The following is a 23,837-nucleotide window of genomic DNA, read 5'->3' as shown; positions in this document are numbered from 1 at the left end:
TCTTTTGAGTTCATCAGAAAAAAGAAATTCATACAGATTTACAACAACATGACTCTGAAAATGATGACAGAATTTTCATTTTTGGGTGAACTATCCCTTTAACACGCGCACGAACGCACACGCGCACGCACACAGCATGTCCACTTACTGCATATATGCATATACAAATGCAGCATAAGTCATTACGAAATACGAAATTATATCCATACACTTATACAGAAGAAATATAAAGATGTTATGATCGCGTGCTGTCTCTTTAAAATCCAACGCATGACGTCAGATATTTTGACAGGACGACGGAGAAACCGGATCCGCCACTGACAACAACAACAAACACAAAGATGTCCCGGGGAAGCGCGAGTGCTGCTCGGTGAGATGCCGGTAACGGCGGCGGAGTGGAGAGGATGCGGCGGCGGAGGCGCGCGCTGCTGGCGCGTACTGATGCTCGCTGCCTCCGCGCTCCTGATGTTGGCGGAGAGACTGGCGCGTGAGTGACCTTACAGCGCACACATAACTGAATGAATCCCGTGCACATCATATAATATCACTGTAACCGCATGCATACAATTATAACGACAGTGCCTACATTACTGTGATGTATCAGGTCATATTTTATACACTGATTTAGCCAATAATACCATGGTACTGATTGATCCAATTCAATGCATGTGTTCAGAACTAAAAACATGGTGGTGGAGATATAGTGTAACGTCCAACGGATAACATGATAGTACCAATGTGCTTTTTGCTGCATGATGGCAGGTTAAATGTGAAATAACCAATGAAAATGATTGGAGATCAATATTACTGCATTGATGATGCTCCCTAAAATGAAGACATTTTAAAATGTAATTAGTAAATTCTGTATTAGTCATTGTTACACACCCATAAAAAATGCTGGGTTAATATCAACCCAGGGACAAACCTAGCAGGTTGGTTGAATTAATCCAGAAAGCATTTTTGGTTGAAACAACACAAATTACAACTAAACGGGTTGGGTTTGTCCCTGTTTGATCCAACCCTTAATAGCCCAGCATTTTTTTAAAGTGTAGTTTCTGTTAACCAATAAAGTTATGAGTTATGAACTCTGTATGAGGAAATTAGCCTGCATTATTATGTATATTACAAAAGACTAAGAGGATGGGAAGTGATACTGAGATTAAAATGAAGAAATAATATAAAAAAATGGCAACAAAATAGTAGCAACTGTAATATGATGATTGTCTCTAAAATGACAGATTGCATATAACATTACTTCTTAACCTGGATGATATTCTCTGATCCCATTCCTTGCTTTGAAATGATCTGCATTATTTAAGAGTTCTTGTTATGTCATATAATACCCTTGCTGGGTCATTTTCAACCTGTTGAGTTAAATTAATGCAGAAAATGTTTTGAACCAAACAACCAATATGTTGGGTTTGTTTCTTTGTGACCCAACGCTGGGCTGAAAGTAACCCAGCATTGTTTAGTGTTTAATTCACGTACACAGATGTTAATGTTTAATGATAACACATTTGCTTGTTTGTTTGTTCTCCGTTTATCAGTTCTGTACTGTATCGGGTTCTACCTGTGGCGGAATGAGTCGTGTTTGGCCAGCCTGACCTTTGCCCTCTTGTTACCGGGGTCACTAGTGCAGGTGTTGAGTTTCAGGTGGTACAGAGCCGACGGAGACACACGAATTTATCAAAATTTCATCATACACACGCTGCACCTGGGCATCTTCAAAAGGTTTGTCATCGTTAAACCTTTTGTTGACTTTGGTCTTCTGAGGAACACAAAACATGCTAATCTTCACATTGTGACAACATTTATATAACATTTATATTTAGGTATTTAGCAGGCGCTTTTATCCAAATTTGAGGAAAACGAAAGAGTTTAAAATTAAACAAATATGAAAGTATTTTGTTTTAAAGAGCAGCAAAAGAATAAAAAGTGTTAAGGTGAGATTAAAATGTTCACGTTTGACTGAACTGTACGAGTGTTTGTATGGCTTGTCAGGTTATGGGACTGCACCATAAGCGAGTGGACGGCACATTCACATGCGCAGGAGGTGATGCAGCAGGCGGATGCGTCTGCTCTGCGTCTGCTAGAGGTCTTGCTGATGACCCTGCCGCAGACACTTCTGCAGACGTATGCGCTTACGGATACCAGCTACAGTCTCTCGCCTCCAGGTCAGTCCTCATGACGTGAGCTCTAGAGTTACAGACATGATTGAAACGTTTTGAAGTATTAAAATCATATTGCAAACCATTGTGATTTGTGTATTGTGATATGCACATTTGCGGCGATTGCTGGTAATCTTGTACCACAGAGGATCAATCTGCAGAATAAAGTCAAAATAGCACTTAAGTAAAGAGTAAAAATAGTGACAATGACACATTTAGTAACAGAAAAGAGTACCTGGGTGATTCTCACGAAAACTTGGTTTTAAAAATGTCAAGCATGAAAATGTAAAAATTGCTTAAATGTACTTTTTTCCCACCAGACATTGAAAAACAAAGTCTGGAGTAAATGGGAACATTAATTTAAAAACTTTTACTTATCATTTAACACTTTTTGTAACATAATTAAAAAAATGAGTCCTAAAAAATCTCATTACCGCAACAGTCAGAAAACATCAACACTGACATATTTTCAAAATGACATGACAAACCTGAAAGAACATAATTCTGCACATGCATTTAAAATCAAAGTATTATGCTTCTATTAATTAAATTAACATTTTGAAGTAACTGGTCCATGTGCTTGGTCACTCAAAATCAAACTTTATTAAAATTCTCTATGTGTGCTTAAACTGTTCTCAAAAAGTGTTGCGGAGGATGAGAACATCAGGCATGGACACATCATTTTCCTAATTTTTCTTCATTATTATTATACATGAATATTCAGTAAATATTTTTTCTGTCATCTAAAGTAGTCTAGCAAAACATCCATTTATTTTTTTTCTTAATATTTTTGTGTTAATTTGATTAAATTACAACATAACGCATGTTCAAACAAAGCCGGACACATTGCGGTAATGAGAATTTCAGCAGAAAATGAGATAAAATTTCCAATTATAAATTCTTATGTTGAAATCACACATTGTGCAAGGTAGAACACAGTATTGTGTTAATTCTGATGCTTTTTAATGTTACTATATTATACATTTTAAAGCTTAAATCATTAGTGCCGTGCTGTTTCAATGGTTTCGTGAGAATCACCCACCTAAGTGACAGTAACAGATTTGCGTTCTTCTTGTTTGTACCGCAGTGGCTTTGTGTGCCGGTTTGTGTTTGCTCTCGTTGTCCTGGACGTTGGTGCTGTACAGTCGGGCGTGTTGTCTCATTCGTCCCGGGCATTTGCAGATGCCACCAGCCGCACTCCTATGCCAGCTGCTGTGGAGGGTGGGCATGTTAGCTGCCCGTTTCACCAGCCTCGCCCTGTTCACCCGAACCTTCGGCTGCTGGGTCGTCGGTGTCATGGGTGAGTCTGATCCAAATACACTCAAGAAGGAAGGAAGATTACTCATAACATTGTCATACTCATTTACAACGATTATTTTAGTAGATTTCATTACTGATATACAATGAATGAAACCAGCATACACTCACATTAAAAATAAAGGTGCTTCCCAATGCCATAGAAGGACCTTTAAAGAGCACCTATTGTCCGATTCACGTTTTTATATTTCTTTTGGTGTGTGTGTATTTGTTCATGTTAACGATATGCAAAAAGGTACAAACCCCAAAGTAAACAATGACCCAAGTTATCGTCTCCAACGTAAATCTCTTTTCTTGGACTACAACAAACACACGGATTGTAGGCAACAGTTTACTTCCTGGGATTGGTGATGTAGAGAAGACCGACATTATCATAATTCCTCCCTTGGCTTGGACTCACAACCTGTAAGTTAACTCCTGTTAGCATTGCATTGTGAGCGAATCTTTCAAAGATGGTAAGGAGCGTTGTTTTTTAGCAATGAAATAGGTGCTCTTTAACATCTGAAAACCTTTCTGTATCAAAAAAGGTCCTTTGTGGCTATAAAAGATTATAAAAATATATGAAAGAAATGGTTCTTCTATGGCATCGCTGTGTAGACCCTACTTGTTTTGCAATAGTTGTCATTTCACAATCTAGGTTAACTATAAACATGATATAGTCAGGCTATGAGTAACCCACTTATGGTCAAAATAAACTTGAATTTGGTTACATGCTGTGTTTGCCAAAATAACTTCATGTAAGCAAAGTCAACAGTGATTACAAGGTGTTTGGTTTCATTTATTTATTTTATTTTTTAACTGTAGTTCGACGTCTATTAAATTTTTCACTCACTGACAGCTCTTGTTTTAGCCTAGAAATCTGTGCTGTGTTTGGACGTCTATTAGATGTCTTTTCACTGCAAAATTGCTTGCTGGGTTTTAATCATCAATTTTTTAAGAGTGCAGTACAATAATTTTTTTAAACCTGTATAAAAGAAATGGAAGCAAAATGAAAATGATGAATATTATTACCTTAATTTTGTGTAAGTGTTTCACAATTTAAACACTTAAAGGGGACACACCATGAAAATTTGACTATAGTGCTATAATTGGGTCCCCAGTGCTTCTATCAACCTAGAAAATGTGAAAAAGATCAACCCAATAACTTAGTTTTGGTAAACAATTCTCTGCAAGCACATGAAAATTTTTTCCCTTTATGATATCATAAGGGGATCTTATTATAATAGCAAGGCCCCTTAATCTGCACTACCCAACCACAGCACTGCCATTTAGTGCAGAGTAAAGAGAGAAAATAATTGACAGGACAATTTAGTTTTCATTTCAACAAACCACCATCATTGTGATCAGTGTTTGCATGTCATCAGCTCATTTGCATTTAACAGGACACACCCAAAACAGCAAATTTTTGCTCGCACATACAAAGTGACAATTTTACCATGCTATAATAAATATCTATATGGTATTTTGAGCTAAAACCTCACATATGTACTCTGGGGACACCAAAGATTTATTTTGCATCTTAAAAAATTATTGTGAAATGTCACCTTTAATGTAATATTTTGAATGAAAATTGGGGAGGGGTGATGCTAATATACTTTAAAAAAAAAAAAACTCTTAATTTCTCTCTGTTGTTCCCCTATTAAACAGCATCTCATTGGCTGATCGCTGCGCTCTGGTTGGTCTCCCAGCAGACTGACATCTATGTGGGACAGTGGTCATGGCGTGTGTTTAACATTATAATGGGAAGCATACATGTGTTTTTGTTTCTTAATGTGAAGAATGGCCCTTCACGATTCCGCATGGCAGGATTTTACATGGTAAAAACACGCACGCACAAACGCAATAATACTTTGTTGTTTTTATAATCAAAGAGTTTTTTAGTATTGTTTGTGATGTTATGAAATAGTTTTGTTATCAGTGATGTCTCTATACTGTGTAGGCAATGCTGCTTGAGAACGCTGTGCTGTTATTGGCTGCTTCTGACATCCTTACTGATGCATCATGGGATAGCCTGACCGTACCCACTGCTGTTCTGTGCAGCTTTCTGCTCGGTGAGACTTGGGTTTATTGTATTTAGTTAGCAGCACATTTCACATGTTAATTTTGTGATCACGTGCTCTCTCTTTCTCTTTCTTTCGCTCTTTCTCTCAGGTCTGACCGCCCTGGTGTTGTACTATCGTTTCCTGCATCCCAAATCCACTGAAATCTCGCTGGGTTTGCGTCAGCGTGGGCACATGGGCAGAGAATGTCTACAGCAGGGTGATTCCTCCTCCTCTCTGGGAGACAAAAGTCTCCGCCCCACCCCTCTTCCTGCCCTCTTTCAGTCCTCTCACCCTTCATGTTCTCTCTCTGGAATTCCCGGATCATTGCTGGAGCATCCCGGGAGCTGCGGAGTAAAACCGGACGGCGAGTGTCGACACCATCACTGGCTCCTGATCCGTCTCGCCCTAAAAACCGGAGACCCCGGCAAGATCAACGAGGCATACGGGGCGGGTGGCGTGTCTGAGATACTGGTGGCGGATCATAAGGAGGAGATCAGCGATGACGGGTGTGCGTTAACCTCCGACAGCAGGGACGACACGATGGCGCCTCTGTCCGACTGCAGGGAGGAGTTTGAGAGCGTGAGTGAAGCCAGGGAGGAAGAAGAGGACGAAGATGACAGTTTAGTAATGGAGAGCCCGTTGGAGTCGCCAGCCTCCGAGTGCAAGAGAAGCTCGCCGGAGGGTAAATCCGTGCTCGGGGACAGTCCAGAGCCGAATTATTGCCCTACCGAATCCAGCTCCACCTTGTACTTCAGCGCTGACCCGCAGTCCCCCAGCAGCTCCAGTAACCCTCGCCTGGACCGCGAGATGCACTTTAGTTACGGTTCTGGTACTGGACTAGAAACTCTAGATGAGCTGAGCCCCATCTCTACTGATGGCGGACTTCACAGAGATCTTGCTAGGGGGCTTCTGGGCCGAGCCGGGCCCTGCTACACATCCACACCCGGACTGAATGGACAGGGGCTTCCAGAGAGTTCGGTTACACATCTAAGGGGACCCCGCAGGCAGGTCGTTCTCTCTCGCAGGGGTTTAGATGAGGACGGTGGGTTTTAGCAACGAATGCAAATGCGCAATCCGTCTCTTGTGAGATACTGTGGTCGAGTGAATTTAAGAAAAGTTATTGTCACTGTGTGAGGTTTCACTGTCTCATTGGATTTTCCTTTGTGCACTTCAGGGATATCATTTTTAAAAATGATGCATGGAAAATAGCGTCAATACTTGTTGGCATTCTGAGCAAGTTTGATTCATGCATTGATAATCATTCATCTGGATGATCTACTACATGATGATGCATCATGCACTGTTGTATTTTACATACTTTCCCTTCCAGAATGTGAATTACCAGTGGAAAAAAACAACAGATTTGTTGTTAAACCAGAAAGAAAACAGAATGCAATGCATCCCATTTCCAATCAGATTTTCTTTTTTTTAAACTATGTCCAGTTGTGTGGCCCACCACGAGTAACATTAAATTATCAATGACAGTTTCATCACAGGGCATTCACTCAAACATAGAAATGCAAGCAGTTTTTAAAAATGCAAACTTTAAAACTTGAACCTAGATCACTACATAATGAAAACATTAAGATATGGAAAACATTTTAATTAATATTAATTTTTTATGTTTACATTTATACTTTTATTTTGTTTTTCTATGTGTGTGCTTATGTTCAGAATGGAATACTAGCATACTGTTTACTGCATGCTTTGCAGTATACACTACAAGTACCTACTAGTTCTTAATGTGATGATGTATACAATATCTTTTGCAGTCCAATCAAATAACAACCAAATTTGGTTGAAAATCTTCATTTTACTCTAAAAATGGAGGGTGAGGTCGAGTGCATTGCATTATGTGACTTTAGTGCAGGAGTTTTTTAACTATATGATGCCCAAAATATGGACCCCCAAATATGATGAACGTTTTGTGAGGGACCCCCTATACCTAAAATATATATAAGCAGTTTATATATTTTTATGTATAAAAAATATTTATTCGGCTACACTTATAGAATAATGCTGGATGTATAAACATAAAGAGATACATTTTTTATTTAAATGTATTTTTACTGCAGCAACTTCTAAAATAAATAAATAAATCTTGTTTTATAGCAGATTTACTAAGAATCCGGCCTTATAAACCCCAATAAGTGAAATAAAGCAGACTGTAATAAGAAAAAGCACTAGAAAAATACAAAGAAAATAAAAATGAAATGCATGTAGCAAGAAATGAGAGATAAACACCTAATAAATATATTTTACAATTTTTCTTTGACATTTTTCTATGAAATTTTCTGGGGACCCCCTAGGCCTAGAACTTCCTGGAAGCCCCCGGTGGATCCCCGGACCCCAGTTTGAAAACCCCTGCTCTAGTAGTGTTTACAGGAAATTTTGGCAAATGTAGATCATGCATCATATTTATAGAAAATATACTAAATAATACATAACACAGAAAAAAATGTATATCAACAAGTTAAATAATTTCAGCTTGTTTACAATTTATGTCAATACTAGTCAAAAACTTAAAATAGTAGGTTAAATTGTCTTGCATAACTAAGGCACTGCAGCGTTTTTTTTATTTTTTACAGTGGCTTACTGCATGAAAACTACAAGTGATAGTGTGCCATTTTGAACATAACCCCACTTCCATAAAAACATAAAAATCCACATGCTGGTAATGTGACAAGCACAATTCGTTCACAAGTTGCAGGCCTTATGTCTTCTTTTTTGTTCACCTTGTATCCTGTCTATGATGTAAGATTACTCTTTTAAAGGGCTGTAGTCTGGTTATTAGTATTTTTTGGCATACCATGTCTGATACAATTTATCCTAGATTATGATCAGATCAACATAAACTCTTAAAAAAGGTGCTTCACGATGCCATAGAAGAACTGTCTTTGGTTCCTCAAGGAATCTGGAGAACCTCCTTTTTTGAAACAGAAAGGTTTTGAAGATGTTAACAATTCTTTATGAAACCATACAGCCCAAAAATAGTTCATCTATGGCATTGTGAAGCACTTTTATTCACTTTTATAGTGTAAGAGCAGGTTATTATCACCAGTGTTGTGGAAAGTTACTTTTTAAAGTAATGCATTACAATATTATGTTACTTCCCAAAAAAGTAACTAATTGTGTTACTTAGTTACTTTTCATTGAAAGTAATACTTACGTTACTTTTGCATTACTTTTTCTGACTTGGCTGAGGCTTGATCTCTTTCAGGCCTTGCAGATGTTTTGCATATTTCCATCTCAAAAATATCAGGCTCTGTCCTGCCATTTTCGTTTCTGACTCAAACTGTTCCGCTCAGGCACACACGGATAGAGTAATCTACGTGACTACGTTCAGTTTAATTCAGTAATTTTTTTATCATTTTCATTCAACTGAAAAGTAACTTGCATTACTTTTTTAAAAAAGTAACCCAAATATAAGGTAATGCATTACTTTATTCGTTACTTCACAAAAGTAATATTATTAAGTAATGCACGTTACTTGTAATGCGTTACCCACGACACTGTTAATCACAGCAGGAAGTTATACTATGTTGCTAGGGTGCACTGGGTTGCTATATGCCTATAAGTCTTTTATAACAAATTATCACATTTGTCTTTCTGTCCACAAATCTTGGATATTTGATTTTATTTTATCTGTTGATACATCTGTCATATTATTATTATTTTGACTTTGCAGATATAGTTCAATACTCTTTCCAGCCTAATCGTAAGATATTTAAATTGTTCTTTATATTCAGTCCAAAATGTATAATATGCTGTAACTATATTTATTATGTAAAGAATCCAAAGTTATTTATTTAAAGCTGAAACACAGTCATTTATTGTTAGATCTCATGTTAAATATTTTTGATTTTACAGAAACTCAAATAATATGTAATGTTTCAGTGAATATCTTACATATTACAATAACATTTTTGAACACTGGGTGGTTTTTCACTGTTTGAAGTGTTTTTTTTTTTTTGTTTTTTTGAGTGTGTATTTGTTATCTGCATGCTTTTTATATGAAGGATATATGTGTGCTTTAACAATAATGCTGGGTTATTATGTGTCTAACTGGACTCTGTGACAACATTTGCAATAATTTCAAAGTAAAGCATGAGCCATAAGTCTATGGAGATTGTCAGAATGTTTGTACGATTTTTTTGTGTGTGAATAGTTTCCTCTTTATTGCGAAAACCATTTAAAAACTGTGAATACTCATTAAATCCATCACTGCAATCCAAAATGTAAAAATTATTATAATCTAATCACAGAGTAAATGTTTACCAGCATTGGTTAGGGTGAACTTCTTGAGCAATAAAATAAAAAATATCATTATTATTAGTCGTTATTAATAGGAGGACAATAAAAAATCTAAATGCATCACATAAAGAATTGATTGATTTATCAAGTATTTTTTGCTACCAAAATGTGTAAAAATCTTTGCACATATTAAATAAAAGTAGTTCTCTTCAAAATATTTTGTGTGTTTTTGCCTATGGTTTTGCCCACACAAATCGTCATAAACCGCTGCAAACGTTACACGGGCGCAGCGCATGCGCCTTCACTCTTCGTGGCTAAATCGCGCACGCGCAGTGAGCTCGCTGAAGTTTGGAGTGATTCGTGGAAGTTTCAGATTTGGAGGAGAAAGATCAGCTGAGAAGCAGGAACTTTTTAAAATGGCTTTTCGGAGGAGAAACAAGAGCTATCCTTTCTTCAGCCAAGAGTTTCTCATTCAGAATCACGCAGATATTGTCTTTAGTCTCGTGATTTTTATTTTGATCGGTTTGATGTTTGAGGTGAGTTTACGAGTTTTTCATTTCGCATTTTTTCTTCGCTGTTTCTCAGCCAGCTGTTTTTCTCTCTCTAACCTCTGCCTGTTAAACATGCAATCCTCAAGACAGAATGCAACTTTTAAACTAGACCAAAATATGAAAGAGATTACGTTCATTTTGACGAAGAACGCTTTTGAATTCACCATCTACTTGGTTGCTTTGATAAGAACATAACAAAGACGTTACAGTTTGTGCATTTCAGCAACGTTTAAAGTGTGCATTAAACTTAACTTTGCCATAATGCAGTAAAGTAAAAGAGTGACATCACAACTTTATCTAAAAGTTTATGAAAGATGTCCTGAGGCCCGGGTGACTGCAGTGTGATGTTATGAATGTGTTTTAAAGTTCATTCACACCATCTTATGCCCATTGTCACGGGTTTGAAATGTCATTATGGTTTTTTTATGAGTTATAATGATGGTGTCCAGGTTTCTGGTGAAGTGCCACGTCAAGTCTCTCACGCGCCCCCCGGTTTGATTTACATCTGTGGAAAATCCGCATGAAACTGCGGAAAACAGATTAATCACTTCATTTGCATGAATTTGCCACTTATAAATCATTCGTCCTCAACGGTTTACTGATAGTAACAAGATTATATGCGTTAAATCAGTGTATACATGCATATGTATATGTATGCGTGAGTGTGTGTGTATACAGTATGCACACACACACGCCCGCGTACACGTGACCAAAATTGTCTTTGCATTAGGATGACAACCATAATTTAAAACGCAGTAAATCATAAAAACATGGCATTAGCTGAGTTATCACATGCAGGGTCTGATATAAATGAACACTATCTGTGATCAGAGGGATTTCCCCTTTAAAAGATGTTGTGTTGTTTCAGACACCTGTGCTGATCTGAACACCGTACCATCTGTGTGTTTAATGCACATGTGTTTACTTCAGTAATGACTTAAATAAACAAATCAGTAGAAACTCATTTGTTTCTTGATGAACACATGCACATTAAAGGTGCAGTGTGTAGATTTTAGCTGCATCTAGTGGTGAGGATGCGAATTGCACCCCTCCCTTTTGAAGCACATGGAGAAGCTACGATTGCCATCACAGGGATAGACATGTCATCATCTGAGACAACGTAGTGACAAACTACGAGCAACTGTAGAGCAATTTGTCCGTTTATGGCTACTGTAGAAACATGGCGGTGCAAAATTGCGGCTTACATGTAGGGGGACCCGCGGTGTTTGTAGACAAAAACGGCTCATTCTAAGGTAATTTAAACAATACAGTTACTTATATATGGTCTCTATACACCACTGAAAACATAGGTATTTATATTTTATTGCTGTCAAAAGATCCTTTTAAGATTTACACACTGTACCTTTAAGTGTAAATTAAGCTACTATGATCTGTTTATTATGATGATGCTTACAGTGTGTTGACCATAGATAATGTCACAGTTTTTTTATTTTTATTTTACAATTCAGAGTTTGGTTCGATTGCCGAAAGTGGACATATAATGAAAATCTGAATTTTTTTATGTTTAAGTGCTATAATTGGGTTCCCAGTGCATCTATCAACCTAGAAAATGTGATAAAGATCAACCCAGTTTTGGTACACCATTCTCTGCAAGCATGTGAAAAAATAGCTCCTTGAAATTTGGCACCCCTTGTGATGTCAGAGGGGGATAATACCACCCCTAAATCTGTCCAACCACGGCACTGCCATTTAGTGCATAGATCAACTCATTTGCATGAGGACACCCCCAAAACAGCCCATTTTTGCTCACACCTACAAAGTGTGCATTTTTAACTTTATAATAGATTATCTAGATGATATTTTGAGCTAAAATTCACATGTACTCTAGGGACACCAAGGATTTATTTTACATCTTAAAACAGTCTTGTGAAATGTCCTTTAAAATGGTGACTGAGTATGAGTCATGTAATATTTGAGATTTGGTGGGAATTATAAAAAGTCAAAGCAGTGTAAATATATATGTTGGTTCTAACATAAAACCAATTGTCCAGACATCAAAAATGTCTAATTATGAGTTTTCTGTTTTGGATGAGGGAAACAGGCACTTGAAAAATGGAGACAACATGCTTTTTTGCTTTGATTTCTGTGAATTTAATATTTATTTAATTTTTGTATGCCATACCTGTCAAGTATCCCGTTTTGGCCGGGAAAGTCCCGTATTTTACCCTTCTTTCCCGCCGTCCTCCCGTATTAGTATTTTCCCGTAAATGTCCCGTATTTTAACCTGCGTTATTACAAAAATAATAATGCCCGGGCGGAGTAATAAAAAAAACACTCCCATTCCCAGATCGCTAAAGATCCACTGATTCCGCTAATCCACTTCGTGTTTTCCCACCCGCTCCGCAGCATCTCTGTGTGCACTCTCTGCGTGGAGAGCGAAGACGACAGTTTCTGTCTGAAGTTTGTTGCATTAACAGGTAGATTTATTACATTATATCAGTTGTTAAACCGCAGAATTACTAATTTGGAAGTTTGTTTATGTATTTCTTTGGTTAATGATTTGCTGTCGGTGTTCTAAAAGTGCTAACAAGTTAGCAAGCAAACAGCAACAAAATATCCACATTATTATCGTTACAATGCTTGTCTAATGAATTAAATGTTCCCGGTCAGATCTAAGTTAAAATAAACACTAAATTTGCTGTTGTTGGCACACTTTGTAGACAAAAAATACAAAAAAACACCAATGCCTTCACAAAATAAAGACAGAGAACGGAAAGGGAGGCTGGTAAAGGCAGTTCAACATTGCAAACATTGATTCAAAGCTCCATCAAGCCAGCAGGTAAATCATATTAAATATCTATTGTCACACTTTAATTCTTGTTATTATATTTTCCCATTATAATCACTTGTCTAAATTGATGCTAGTAATATAGTAACACATCATTTATTTATAATACTATATTAAAACCATACTAATAGTACCACCCCCTGTAGTGCCCTTTTTGATTTGGGCCACTGCCCCATCTAGCATTTTCATTTTCTAAATGACTGTTCTCATTACAAAGAAAAGTGAATGGTTTATAAATAATTTTGGCATTAAGGTATAATGCAAAAGAAGTTAAAATAAGGCTTTTCAAACTAAGGCCAGTGGGTTTTGTACAGATGCAAATTTGTGTGTATAGTATGTAGGCTACAGTATGAGTGTGACTTATGAAATGTAGTTTTCACAGAGCTGTGTGTTTCACTAGTTTTCTTGCTAATGAATTAGTTTGTTTAGTTAATTTTAACACAATTATCAGCACTAAGGTTAAAAAAATATTATCCGGCCCTCACCAGTCTTAAAATGTAAGCAATACTGGAGCTTGTTTGGGTTGGTGGTGGGACTGTTCGCAGTGGGCGCCGGAAAATTTCCCTTATTTTCAAATCCAAAACTTGACAGGTATGTTGTATGCACATTTATGAGGGAGTAGCAATGTTATGGATATATCACATTTACCCATAATGGAAGTGAAAATTCTGCACGCATATACTTACTTAACTATGGAAAAAAAATGCTTTAAAACTTATGCAGAGACTTTGCATGGGTAATAATTAAACTACCAAATATTGACATCTAAGATATCAGTATGGAGAAAAACTTTGAAATTTGGATGAGGTTGCCCATTTGTGACCATTTTTTTTTTTGACCAAATAATTATACATCTGTGTTTTTGTGTTTTTTGTGTTCTTTTGTATCATGTCGTTTTCTTTGGGCTCATTTGTGTAATAATGAATTTGTGTCTCTCTTTCAGACAACGGCAAAAACAGCCATTTTATTCATTCAGCCGCAGTACAACATCAGCACCTTGACTGCAGGTGTGTTCTGAGCAAACACAGCCCATAATATCATCATCATCAGCCTTGTCAATGACAGAATATGATGAATGTACTCGTGTCTCATCGCTGAAGTTTAATTCATCACTAACACAAAACAGACATGCATGTAATCTTTCTGTTTGTTTCAGATGGAGAGGTGACTTTATATCATTACGGATGGAAAGATTGTGCAACTCTTCTCTTCTATCTCTTCATCACCATCATTCTTCATGCTGTGGTGCAGGAGTATGTTTTAGATGTGAGTGCTACAATGCATCTTGGGTAGGGGTCGAGTGTCAGCCTGGCTGATTATCGGTGCCGATATTAAAGGAATAGTTTACTTGAAAACTAAAATTTCTAAACCAAAATTATCATTTACTCATCCAAGATGTCTTTCTTTTCTCAGTCGAAAAGAAATTAAGGCTTTTGAGGAAAACACTCCAGGATTTATTTTTCCAGAAAGTGCACTTCATTGGGGTTTAACAGTTAAAGGTCCAAATTGAAGTTTCAAAGGATCCCAGCCAAGGAATAAGGGTCTTATCTAGCAAAACGATTGGTCAATTTCTAAAAAAAAATACATTTATATGTACTTTATAATCACAGAAACTCGTCGTTCACTGGCTCAGCAATTTGGAAAGGTCATGCTTGGCGTAGGCAGAAGTACAGATCCAGTGTTTACAAGTCGAACTTGCAAAGACAAAGCCAAACGGCCTTTAACTCTTTCCCCGTCAGCATTTTTAAGAAAGGTTGCCAGTCAGCTGCAGCATGTTTTATGATTTTTACAAAAGTTTAATGCCTTCCACAAAATATTCTTCTAGAAATAAATAAACATACAATAGACAATCATTCAACAGACCACTCTGGTTTCATCCTATCTTAATTTGTTCTCTTTTTATTACCTCTCAATTATGGCTAGGTTTCTTTAAAAATACAACATTTTGCATTTTTTTGCAAAAAATAATTGCATTTTTGTGAAGGACTTTTGTTAGAGATCAGATTTAGAACAAAGATCCAAACATACACAAAGTTTTTCCTGTTTTTGGATCAGTGGATGCTTCAGTGCTTTATAAGTTGTGTAAAAGCGCCACCTAGTGGATAATAGCGGAAATATGGATTGCCGTAAAACTCGACATTGGCAATAATGTGTTTTTTCTTAATTGATGAGATAACTCATTGATGGCGGGGAAAGAGTTAAAAAGAAAGAAAGAAAAGTTAAAACAACAATGTCAAGCGATTTTTGAAGTTTGAGGAGAAAATGAGACTTCCGCCTACACCAAGCGTGATTTTCCATTTTGAAGTAAACTATTCCTTTAAGTTTTTTATCAGTAATTTATAAAATCTGTTGCTGATTAAAATAATTGTGAAACGTGCTATTTGGGTCTGATCCAGCCACCTCTTAAAGTGTCAAACTGCTTGCAACAAGTGTCAGATTAAGTTATTTTTCGCGAATTATTACGTACATAAACATTCAAATACACACACATATTAATGTTAAAATGCCCGTCTTCATTACAAGCGGCACACTAGACACGATCCCATTTATTTTAACGGAAAGCTGATGATTTCCGATGACACAGCTGGGTTTCCATTACCCGCCGAATTGCTTAAATTGACATTGCGAATTTAAAAGACAGCCAATGGAAACACGCCAATTTTGTAAATAACCCAAATATTTTTACGTTCGCATGAGTGTTTTTTTTTAGGCAATTCTGAAAAGTTGTATTTCGCAAAACAGCAGTGGAAAAAGTTTATTCACATTTTAACCTGATACAAGTAAGTCACATAATCATTATTTGAAGATGACGTGGTATGTAACAATGTCTAGTGCGGTGGAGGTGATATTAGTAAACCTACCAACATAAGTGGACGTGATGTTTGAAATGACTCACTAGAGGAAAAAACAACGTTTCAGATGCATTTCATCGCTTAATGGATAAGCCATCATTTTGCAATAGTCATTTAGAAAATAAAGCAAAAGTTTTACATGGAAACGCAGCTAGTGATCGGATTGGGCGTTTCTAGCCCTTAAGAAACGATTAAGGAATTAGGAACGCCTCCTAACAACCTCATTGAAAGAGACAGGACAAATTTTCTGGTAGTGTGCACGCAGCATTAGCAAGTAAACATGTAAGCACAGTCGGTTGTCTTCAATGAATGTGAACAGCACGTGTAACCTTATATTCCTTTAGGCCTTAAAGGGACAGTGTCCTTTAAACTTGCTACTGTCTACTGTCAAACATCAAAAAAAATCTTTAAGGATTAATATATATTTAATTTATACAGTTAAAGCTATATACAAGTTATTTTATATTGGATTATTCCATTTCTGTAGTGTTTCTTATCTGAATAAGAGAGTTTTTGTATTGTTATTCTTAATTTTAATATTAATTTTCATTTTTACACCAGACGTGTGTATCTGCCTGATCTTTATTAATCAGCATCCGGTTTGAAAACACACGGTTTGAGCCCTAATCATGGGGTCATTTAGTGTTGTGTGATCATGTAGAAAGCACAACACAGCATCATCTTCGGGTTGTTAAAGCTGCAGTTTCAAACCCATGAAACTGCAGAGTTTCAGATATCCACAGTCACCACAAAACTGAACCTGAAACTGCTGTACAGGAAACAGTTTCTGTATGATAAGAAAAATGATTGTTCTGGATATTATTACAGTTATTGTGATCAAATACATCTGTGTGATCACATTAACCAAATATGACCTTTTCTAGTTTATTTACTTTTGTGTTTGTCTGTTTTTGTTTGTTCTCTTGTAGAAAGTAAACCGACGTCTCCACCTGTCGAAGAGTAAAAACACAAAGTTTAATGAATCTGGACAGCTGTGTGTGTTTTATCTGGTGTCTAGTTTATGGAGTTTGTACATCATAACTACAGAAGTAGTCTACGCACACACAGACGTATAAAACATCACACTTAATATTCATGTATCGTAACTGTATTTGTGCTAACAGGAAGGATATCTACTACATCCCAGCAGCCTTTGGGAGAATTACCCTCATGTACACTTAAGGTACACACACACTTTTTCCAATTGCATTATAATTTTTATTTAAGATGGACATAGATGTTTTTTTTTTTAAAGGTGCGTTGTTTAACTTTGAGAAGGATCTCTTGACAGAAATGCAATATAATATACATTAACTTTATTTTCAGTGGTTTATAAAGACCTTACAAATAACCTGTATAGTTTCTGTTATTACCTTAGAATGAGACTGTTTTATCACCATTTTGCGCCACCATGTTTCTACAGTAGCCCTAAATTGTCAAACTGCTCTATACATGATTATCAGTCATGTGACCTTTTACGTCATTCCAGTTGCCTGCCGCCATTTTGAGTACCTACAGAGTACTGGCTATAGCTAGCTTGCTACAATTTACAGCATATTTTCTGCCACATATCTTATTTTCTTGTTTTTAGTTTGTATATTCTATGCTTAAGATTTATATAGCCACATGTCATAGAAAAATTTGCCCATTTGTGTCTCGTGACTTAGTCGTCGCCACCGTTATTTTTATAATCAAAAACCGCTAACATGAAAAGACTGTAAATATATGATGAACATAACAATACAAACTTATTTTATCCGAGCGCAGCTCCACAGTCCGGCGCAACTCTGCGACGCAATTTCATTTTTATACAGTCTGGTATTTTTCTCGATCGTACTCCTTATCACCTTTTCCAAAACGCTCTCAACACAAAACAGTGTTTGCGCAGAAGTAAATTTTACTGACGTAAGTTGAATCCTTGTAATCGTTTCATGATTGGTTACTACCCCCATCAATCAACACTTTGCTGGATAGGCAATGGCTGGCTTCATTTTGGCTTCATCTAGTCAAAAGCGAAGGTGCGCAAAATGACACCTCGCTTACCCAATGTGTGCTTCCGGGACATTTAAAGTTTTTAAACCTATCTGATTGGACAAAACAGAAAAATAATGCAGAATATTTATCGGAACAGTTTAACGAAGCAGAAAGAGATGCTTTTTTAGTGATCGTGAAACATGATCGTAAGAGCGCATGTAAACAAGGATCTTGCGGGATTTTTCGTTGATTTGAATTAAAATGTGGGATGCATTTTGAAGAGTGGACCCTTACGTTGCAATGTACGCTGAAGTTTTTTTGATATGTAAGAAATGATCAGAACCATATGGCCAGATATGCGAGTACCGACATTTATATTAATATGCGATCCGTCTGCATTTCATTTAATCTATTTCACTCCAGTGTATTGATGTCAAAAACAAGCTCAGAACATGAATCTTGAGTGTTTTAGCTTTCAAATAATGCAAAGTTTATGATTGTTGATTGAATATTTGATGTAAAGAAACACATAGACTGACGTATCGGTCTTGCCGAATCAGGTACTCAAGATGACGGCAGACGAGTTTGAGAAGTGAGTGATGTACGCGGTTGACGTCATCTGATATTCATGTATAGAGCAGTTTCACCACTACGTTGTCTCAGACGACAACATGTTTGTCCTGTAGCAGCTGCCATAGCTTCCCTATGCATTTCGAAAGGAAGGGATGAGCGGAATAAGCTGTTGGTTGCAATTTGCAATCTTACCACTAGATGCCGCTTAAAATCGACACACTTTTAAAAACGTGCCTTGTATAGCTGAAAAGCATGATTTCACAATTGTCCGAAATAGTCGCCGTTAATTCTGTTACTGTCAAACTCTGTTACATAGTATGTAACAGAACTGGCCGTCATACACAGAGAAACACGCATACATGACTGTCAACATTGTTACTCTAGCTTGGTAACCGAGTTTTATATTATATCATATATCATATTATATTCTCTCATGAACACAACCATTAAAAACGTTCTCTCTGTCAGGTTTCAGGTGAAGTTCTTTTACCTCACACAGTTGGCCTACTGGTTTCATGCGCTGCCTGAACTATACTTCCAGAAAGTGAGAAAGGTACGAGAGAAAAAAAATAATTGACAAAAAGATAGTGAACAAAATTGTGAATGGATTTGTGTTGTGTTTGCAGGAAGAAATGCCCCGTCAGCTGCAGTATATCAGTCTCTATCTGTTACACATACTGGCTGCGTATCTGTTAAAGTAAGTCTATACGAGAACCTGGACACATTTACAGGATGTGTTATTCACACAAGCAGTAGATTTCTTTATGGATTTAAGACATCACCACAATGATGCAATTAAGCATTATTTCTAAACTGGGGCGGTTTCCCAGACAGGTCGTAAGCAAGTCCCAGACTAAAATGCATGTTTGACGTGCCTTCATTTAAAAACAACTTGCCATGACATATATATTATATAGCAGTGCCATGTTTATTCAGTCATGTTTTTATTTCAAGATTGTGTTTGTTGTTTGTTTGCAAAAACTACTTAAATGTCCTAATTTAACTAAGGCCTAATTCTAGATTAATCTAAACCCTGTTTGGGAAACCCAATACATACATTACAAATACATATAAGGGCAATTTCAATGAATCCAGGATTAGGCCTTAGTTGGGTGATTCTCACGAAAACTTGGTTTTAAAAATGTCAAGCATGAAAATGTAAAAATTGCTTAAATTTACTTTTTTTTCCCACCAGACATTGAAAAGTCTGGAGTAAATGGGAACATTAATTTAAAAACTTTTACTTATCATTTAACACTTTTTGTAACATAATTTAAAAAATTAGTCCTAAAAAATCTCATTACCGCAACAGTCAGAAAACATCAACAGTGACATATTTTCAAAATGACCTGACAAACCTGAAAGAACATAATTTGGAGAATCTGCACATGCATTTAAAATCAAAGTATTATGCTTTTATTAATTAAATTAACATTTAATAAGGATCTGTTGCGGTAATGATAATCAAAATGTCGTGTAAACATTCTGACAAGACAATATTTCAAAGTAACTGTAAAAAAATGATCTTACCTGGTAGCCATCTTGAAGTAACTGGTCCATGTGCTTGGTCACTCAAAATCAAACTTTATTAAAATTCTGTATGTGTGCTTAAACTGTTCTCAATAAGTGTTGCGGAGGATGAGAACATCAGGCATGGACACATCATTTTCCTAATTATTCTTCATTATTATTATACATGAATATTCAGTAAATATTTTTTCTGTCATCTAAAGTAGTCTAGCAAAACATCCATTTATTTTTTGTCTTAATATTTTTGTGTTAATTTGATTAAATTACAACATAACGCATGTTCAAACACAGCCGGACACATTGCGGTAATGAGAATTTCAGCAGAAAATGAGATAAAATTTCCAATTATACATTCTTATGTTGAAATCACACATTGTGCAAGTTAGAACACAGTATTGTGTTAATTCTGATGCTTTTTAATGTTACTATATTACACATTTTAAAGCTAAAATCATTAGTGCCGTGGTGTTTCAATGGTTTCGTGAGAATCACCCAGTTATATTAGGACATTTAAGTAGTTTTTACAAACATACCTTACTAAAACAATACAGGTGAGCATCTCAAGACAAAACAATGGCACTGATGTATGATGTATGTTAAGATATGTCCGTACAAGGCGTTTTTTAAATAAGCCAGCTCAAACATGAATTTAGTCTGGGATTAGGATAAGTCCACTCCGGGAAACCACCCCATTGTCCTGTGAGTTAAGAGTTGAGCTTTATAGTAAACAAAATTTGATAAATGTTACATGTTTATTTTAGTATAGATTTGACTTGGGTATTTATTTAGCTAGCTATATTTTCAAATGGGTAACTTGAGTATAATGTAACTAAGCTTAAGCTAAGTGTGCTGTCCCAACAGTCATATTCTGTTAGATCCATTGGAGTTTTACATGCATGTAATAAATTTAATTCAGTGGATATGCGGTGGTTGCGTTATAATATCAGATGTGTGACCTTTGAATGCATAGTATTAAAAGTATATATTTTTTCTCTCTTTCTTTAGTTTGACTCGAGTCGGGCTAGTTTTGTTGTTTCTGCAGTATCTCTCTGAAATGGGCTTCCATCTGTCTCGACTCTTCTACTTTATTGATGAAAACCACCACAAAATGTAGGACACACACACTTTTTCTGTCATATACGTATACTTACAGTTATATTTACAGTAAAGGAACAGTTCACCCAAAAATTAATATTATATATAAACTTGTTTAAAGGCACAATATGTAACGTTTGCCACTAGAGGTCGCTACACAAAAAACAAAATCACCTCCACTGCCGATTGGAAATCAGCATGATGGGACTCACAAATTATGCTAATGGATGTTGTGAGAAAGTTTTTAACCTTTTTTGTAATGTAAGTGGCTTGATAAAAACAACAATAGATACGGCATGTGGCACTGCACAAATCGAGAACAACTCAATAGAGCTGCTTTCGTGATATTTTGATGTCATAAGTTGATTGGTCTGCGCAGGGCTGCATGAAGTTGAACACATCTATGATTCAGGTGGGTGTGGTTTCATCAACCAGGCAACCACGTTCCCCCTTTTTGCCAATTTTTGGTTATACGGGAGTCAAATGCAGTGACATGCTGCCAAGATTCCGCCGGTTGGCTCCGCTCACTTTGGGCTTCAAAAATGCTTTTCAGAAGCCTACGGGTAACACTACATCCATGTTTTATAAGTCTATGTTTTTACCACAGTAAAAGCAGAAGTCGAGGATAACACTGTGTCATAACTAGAAGCGACGATATATGATTTCATCCATCTAATTGGAAATGAAAAAGTGGTATCGGTGCATCCCTAACTTATTGTGCCTTTAAGACTTAAAGGTGCAGTGTGTCATTTTTAGAAGGATCTCTTTGCAGAAATGCAAAATTATAAACAAAACTATATTATCAGGGTTGTATAAAGACCTTTCATAATGAACCGTTATGTTTTTATTACCTTAGAATGAGACGTTTTTATCTACATACACCGAGGGTCCCCTGGAAGTCGCTATTTTGGGCCGCAATGTTTCTACACAAGCCTTTGACGGACAAACTTTTTTTACTAGGTTGTCTCTGACGATGACATATTTGTCTGGTGGTGGCGATCGTAGCTTCTTTATGTGTTTCAAAAGTGAGCAGTGAACTGAGCCATTGGTTGCAATTCGCAACCTCACCACTAGATGCAGATAAAATGTACACACTGCACCTTTAACAAAAGTTTAATGAAAGGAGAATTTTTTAGCTCTTATCATACAGTGATGGTTGCATATCTTTCTCTGAGGATCAAAGTTCAAATTCACATCCAGATTAAAAGTTTGCACCCCTTTTTGGAGTTATATGTAAAAAAAATTGAAGAAAATAGGACAAGGCAGACAAGTTTTTGACAATAGCCAGATATAACCAGTTTAATCTCTTTGTCTGGTTTCATTCCATGTTTCTAAGTTGAGATGTACTCTGTATACATTTTCACTGTATTTATGTGTATAGGTTCGAGATGTGGTCCATTGGGTTCGTTCTGACCCGTATGATCACTTTAACACTGATGTTTCTGGCCGTTGGCTTCGGTTTGGCTCGTTCTGAAAACCAGATGCTGGATTTAGAGACGGGAAACTTTAACACTCTGTCTATAAGGTGAGACGTACATTCACGCTGTGGACTTTAGATCATGAGAGTTTCAGATGTCAAGCGTGATGATGTGTTTCTGGCACACGCAGGTTGCTGGTGTTGTTCGTGGTTTGTTTCACTCAATCCTGGCTCCTCTGGAAGTTTTTCCGGTTCCAGCTGAGCCGAACGCGCGAGCAGAGGCTGGAGCAGGCGGCACGGAAGAGAGCGGTCGCTAAGCAACAGATGCAGCGCACGCTGAAACGAGACTCTGGTACGGTCACGCTCCGAGCATGCTACAAGCTAAGTCAATGAATAGGCTCAAACGTGATATCAAAACAAACATGTTTTTGTGTTTCTACAGTCGGCCACCATGAGAACGGCATCATTAAAGCAGAGAATGGAACGTCTCCACGTCTGAAGAAGATCAAAGCTCCTTAAACTTCCCAAAACGCCTCCAATCCGACGTTTGGCTTCAACATATCGAGGGAATGGGAAACGGTTCATGTGCTTGCTCCTTCCCGTTACGATGTCAAAAGAAGCGCACGTGGCGTTTCTCAGAGGAAGTGACATCACAGTACAGCACCCTCAACAGACTCTCTTCAACGTTTATTCTTTACTTTCAGTATTCGTGCTTTTTCTTTTGGTTATGTTTCTGAACTTCACTCAGTCTGTCTTTATTAAAGTGCTGTTTTGAGGTTAGTTTTTGTATTTTGCATGCAATAAACAGTGACTGGTGGCCTAAGATGGACACTCAATCGAATCAGATGTGTTACAAAAAGCAACATATTCTGTGTTTATAACGAACAAAAGAATCACAAGTGTTTTACAGTCCCAACAGAACCTGTGTTTCAGTTCAGTTTGAGTATTATATTAGTGAAAGACCCTGAATCAGAGACCAAACATTCACTGACTTATTCTCCAGGAATCATTGTTTATTCCTCACGTGCTATAAAACTGTTTATAAAGTTTCTGCTTTATAACTTTGATATTTTGTTGTATATGACAATGCTTTATAAATATACAGAGGACCTTTTTTTTCAAAGATTAATGGTGTCGTCTTTTGGTCTTAAGTAGGGATGCAACAACACAAAATATCGGTGCCGATACTGACATTCGATTGCTTAGAATGACATCTACCAATACCGATAGTTTAGCTTGTTACTAGTTGTTTGAA

At 36.8% G+C, this 23,837-nt stretch overlaps 2 protein-coding genes across 2 annotated transcripts; both read left to right on the top strand.

The window, feature by feature from the left end:
• The first annotated feature begins 12 nt into the window (after positions 1-12).
• xkr5a (XK related 5a) lies at positions 13-7,793 on the top strand. The gene is made up of 7 exons (XM_055186838.2): positions 13-487; positions 1,548-1,731; positions 2,002-2,174; positions 3,256-3,468; positions 5,133-5,302; positions 5,425-5,536; positions 5,637-7,793. Exons 1-7 carry the CDS (start codon positions 376-378, stop codon positions 6,578-6,580), a joined length of 1,908 nt encoding a protein of 635 aa, XP_055042813.2. The 5' UTR covers positions 13-375; the 3' UTR covers positions 6,581-7,793.
• A 2,298-nt stretch (positions 7,794-10,091) lies between these two features.
• Positions 10,092-23,705, top strand: tram2 (translocation associated membrane protein 2). Its single transcript, XM_073856481.1, has 11 exons — positions 10,092-10,317; positions 14,085-14,148; positions 14,298-14,407; positions 16,923-17,043; positions 17,122-17,176; positions 19,009-19,093; positions 19,167-19,237; positions 21,076-21,180; positions 22,547-22,690; positions 22,774-22,934; positions 23,025-23,705. Exons 1-11 carry the CDS (start codon positions 10,198-10,200, stop codon positions 23,099-23,101), a joined length of 1,113 nt encoding a protein of 370 aa, XP_073712582.1. The 5' UTR covers positions 10,092-10,197; the 3' UTR covers positions 23,102-23,705.
• The last annotated feature ends 132 nt before the right edge of the window (positions 23,706-23,837 follow it).

The sequence above is a fragment of the Misgurnus anguillicaudatus genome, chromosome 18 (assembly GCF_027580225.2).
Source record: "Misgurnus anguillicaudatus chromosome 18, ASM2758022v2, whole genome shotgun sequence".
NCBI classification, from domain to species: domain Eukaryota; kingdom Metazoa; phylum Chordata; class Actinopteri; order Cypriniformes; family Cobitidae; genus Misgurnus; species Misgurnus anguillicaudatus.
The sequence above is the reverse complement of the archived record's forward strand: the minus strand, read 5'-3'. Positions and strand labels throughout refer to the sequence as shown.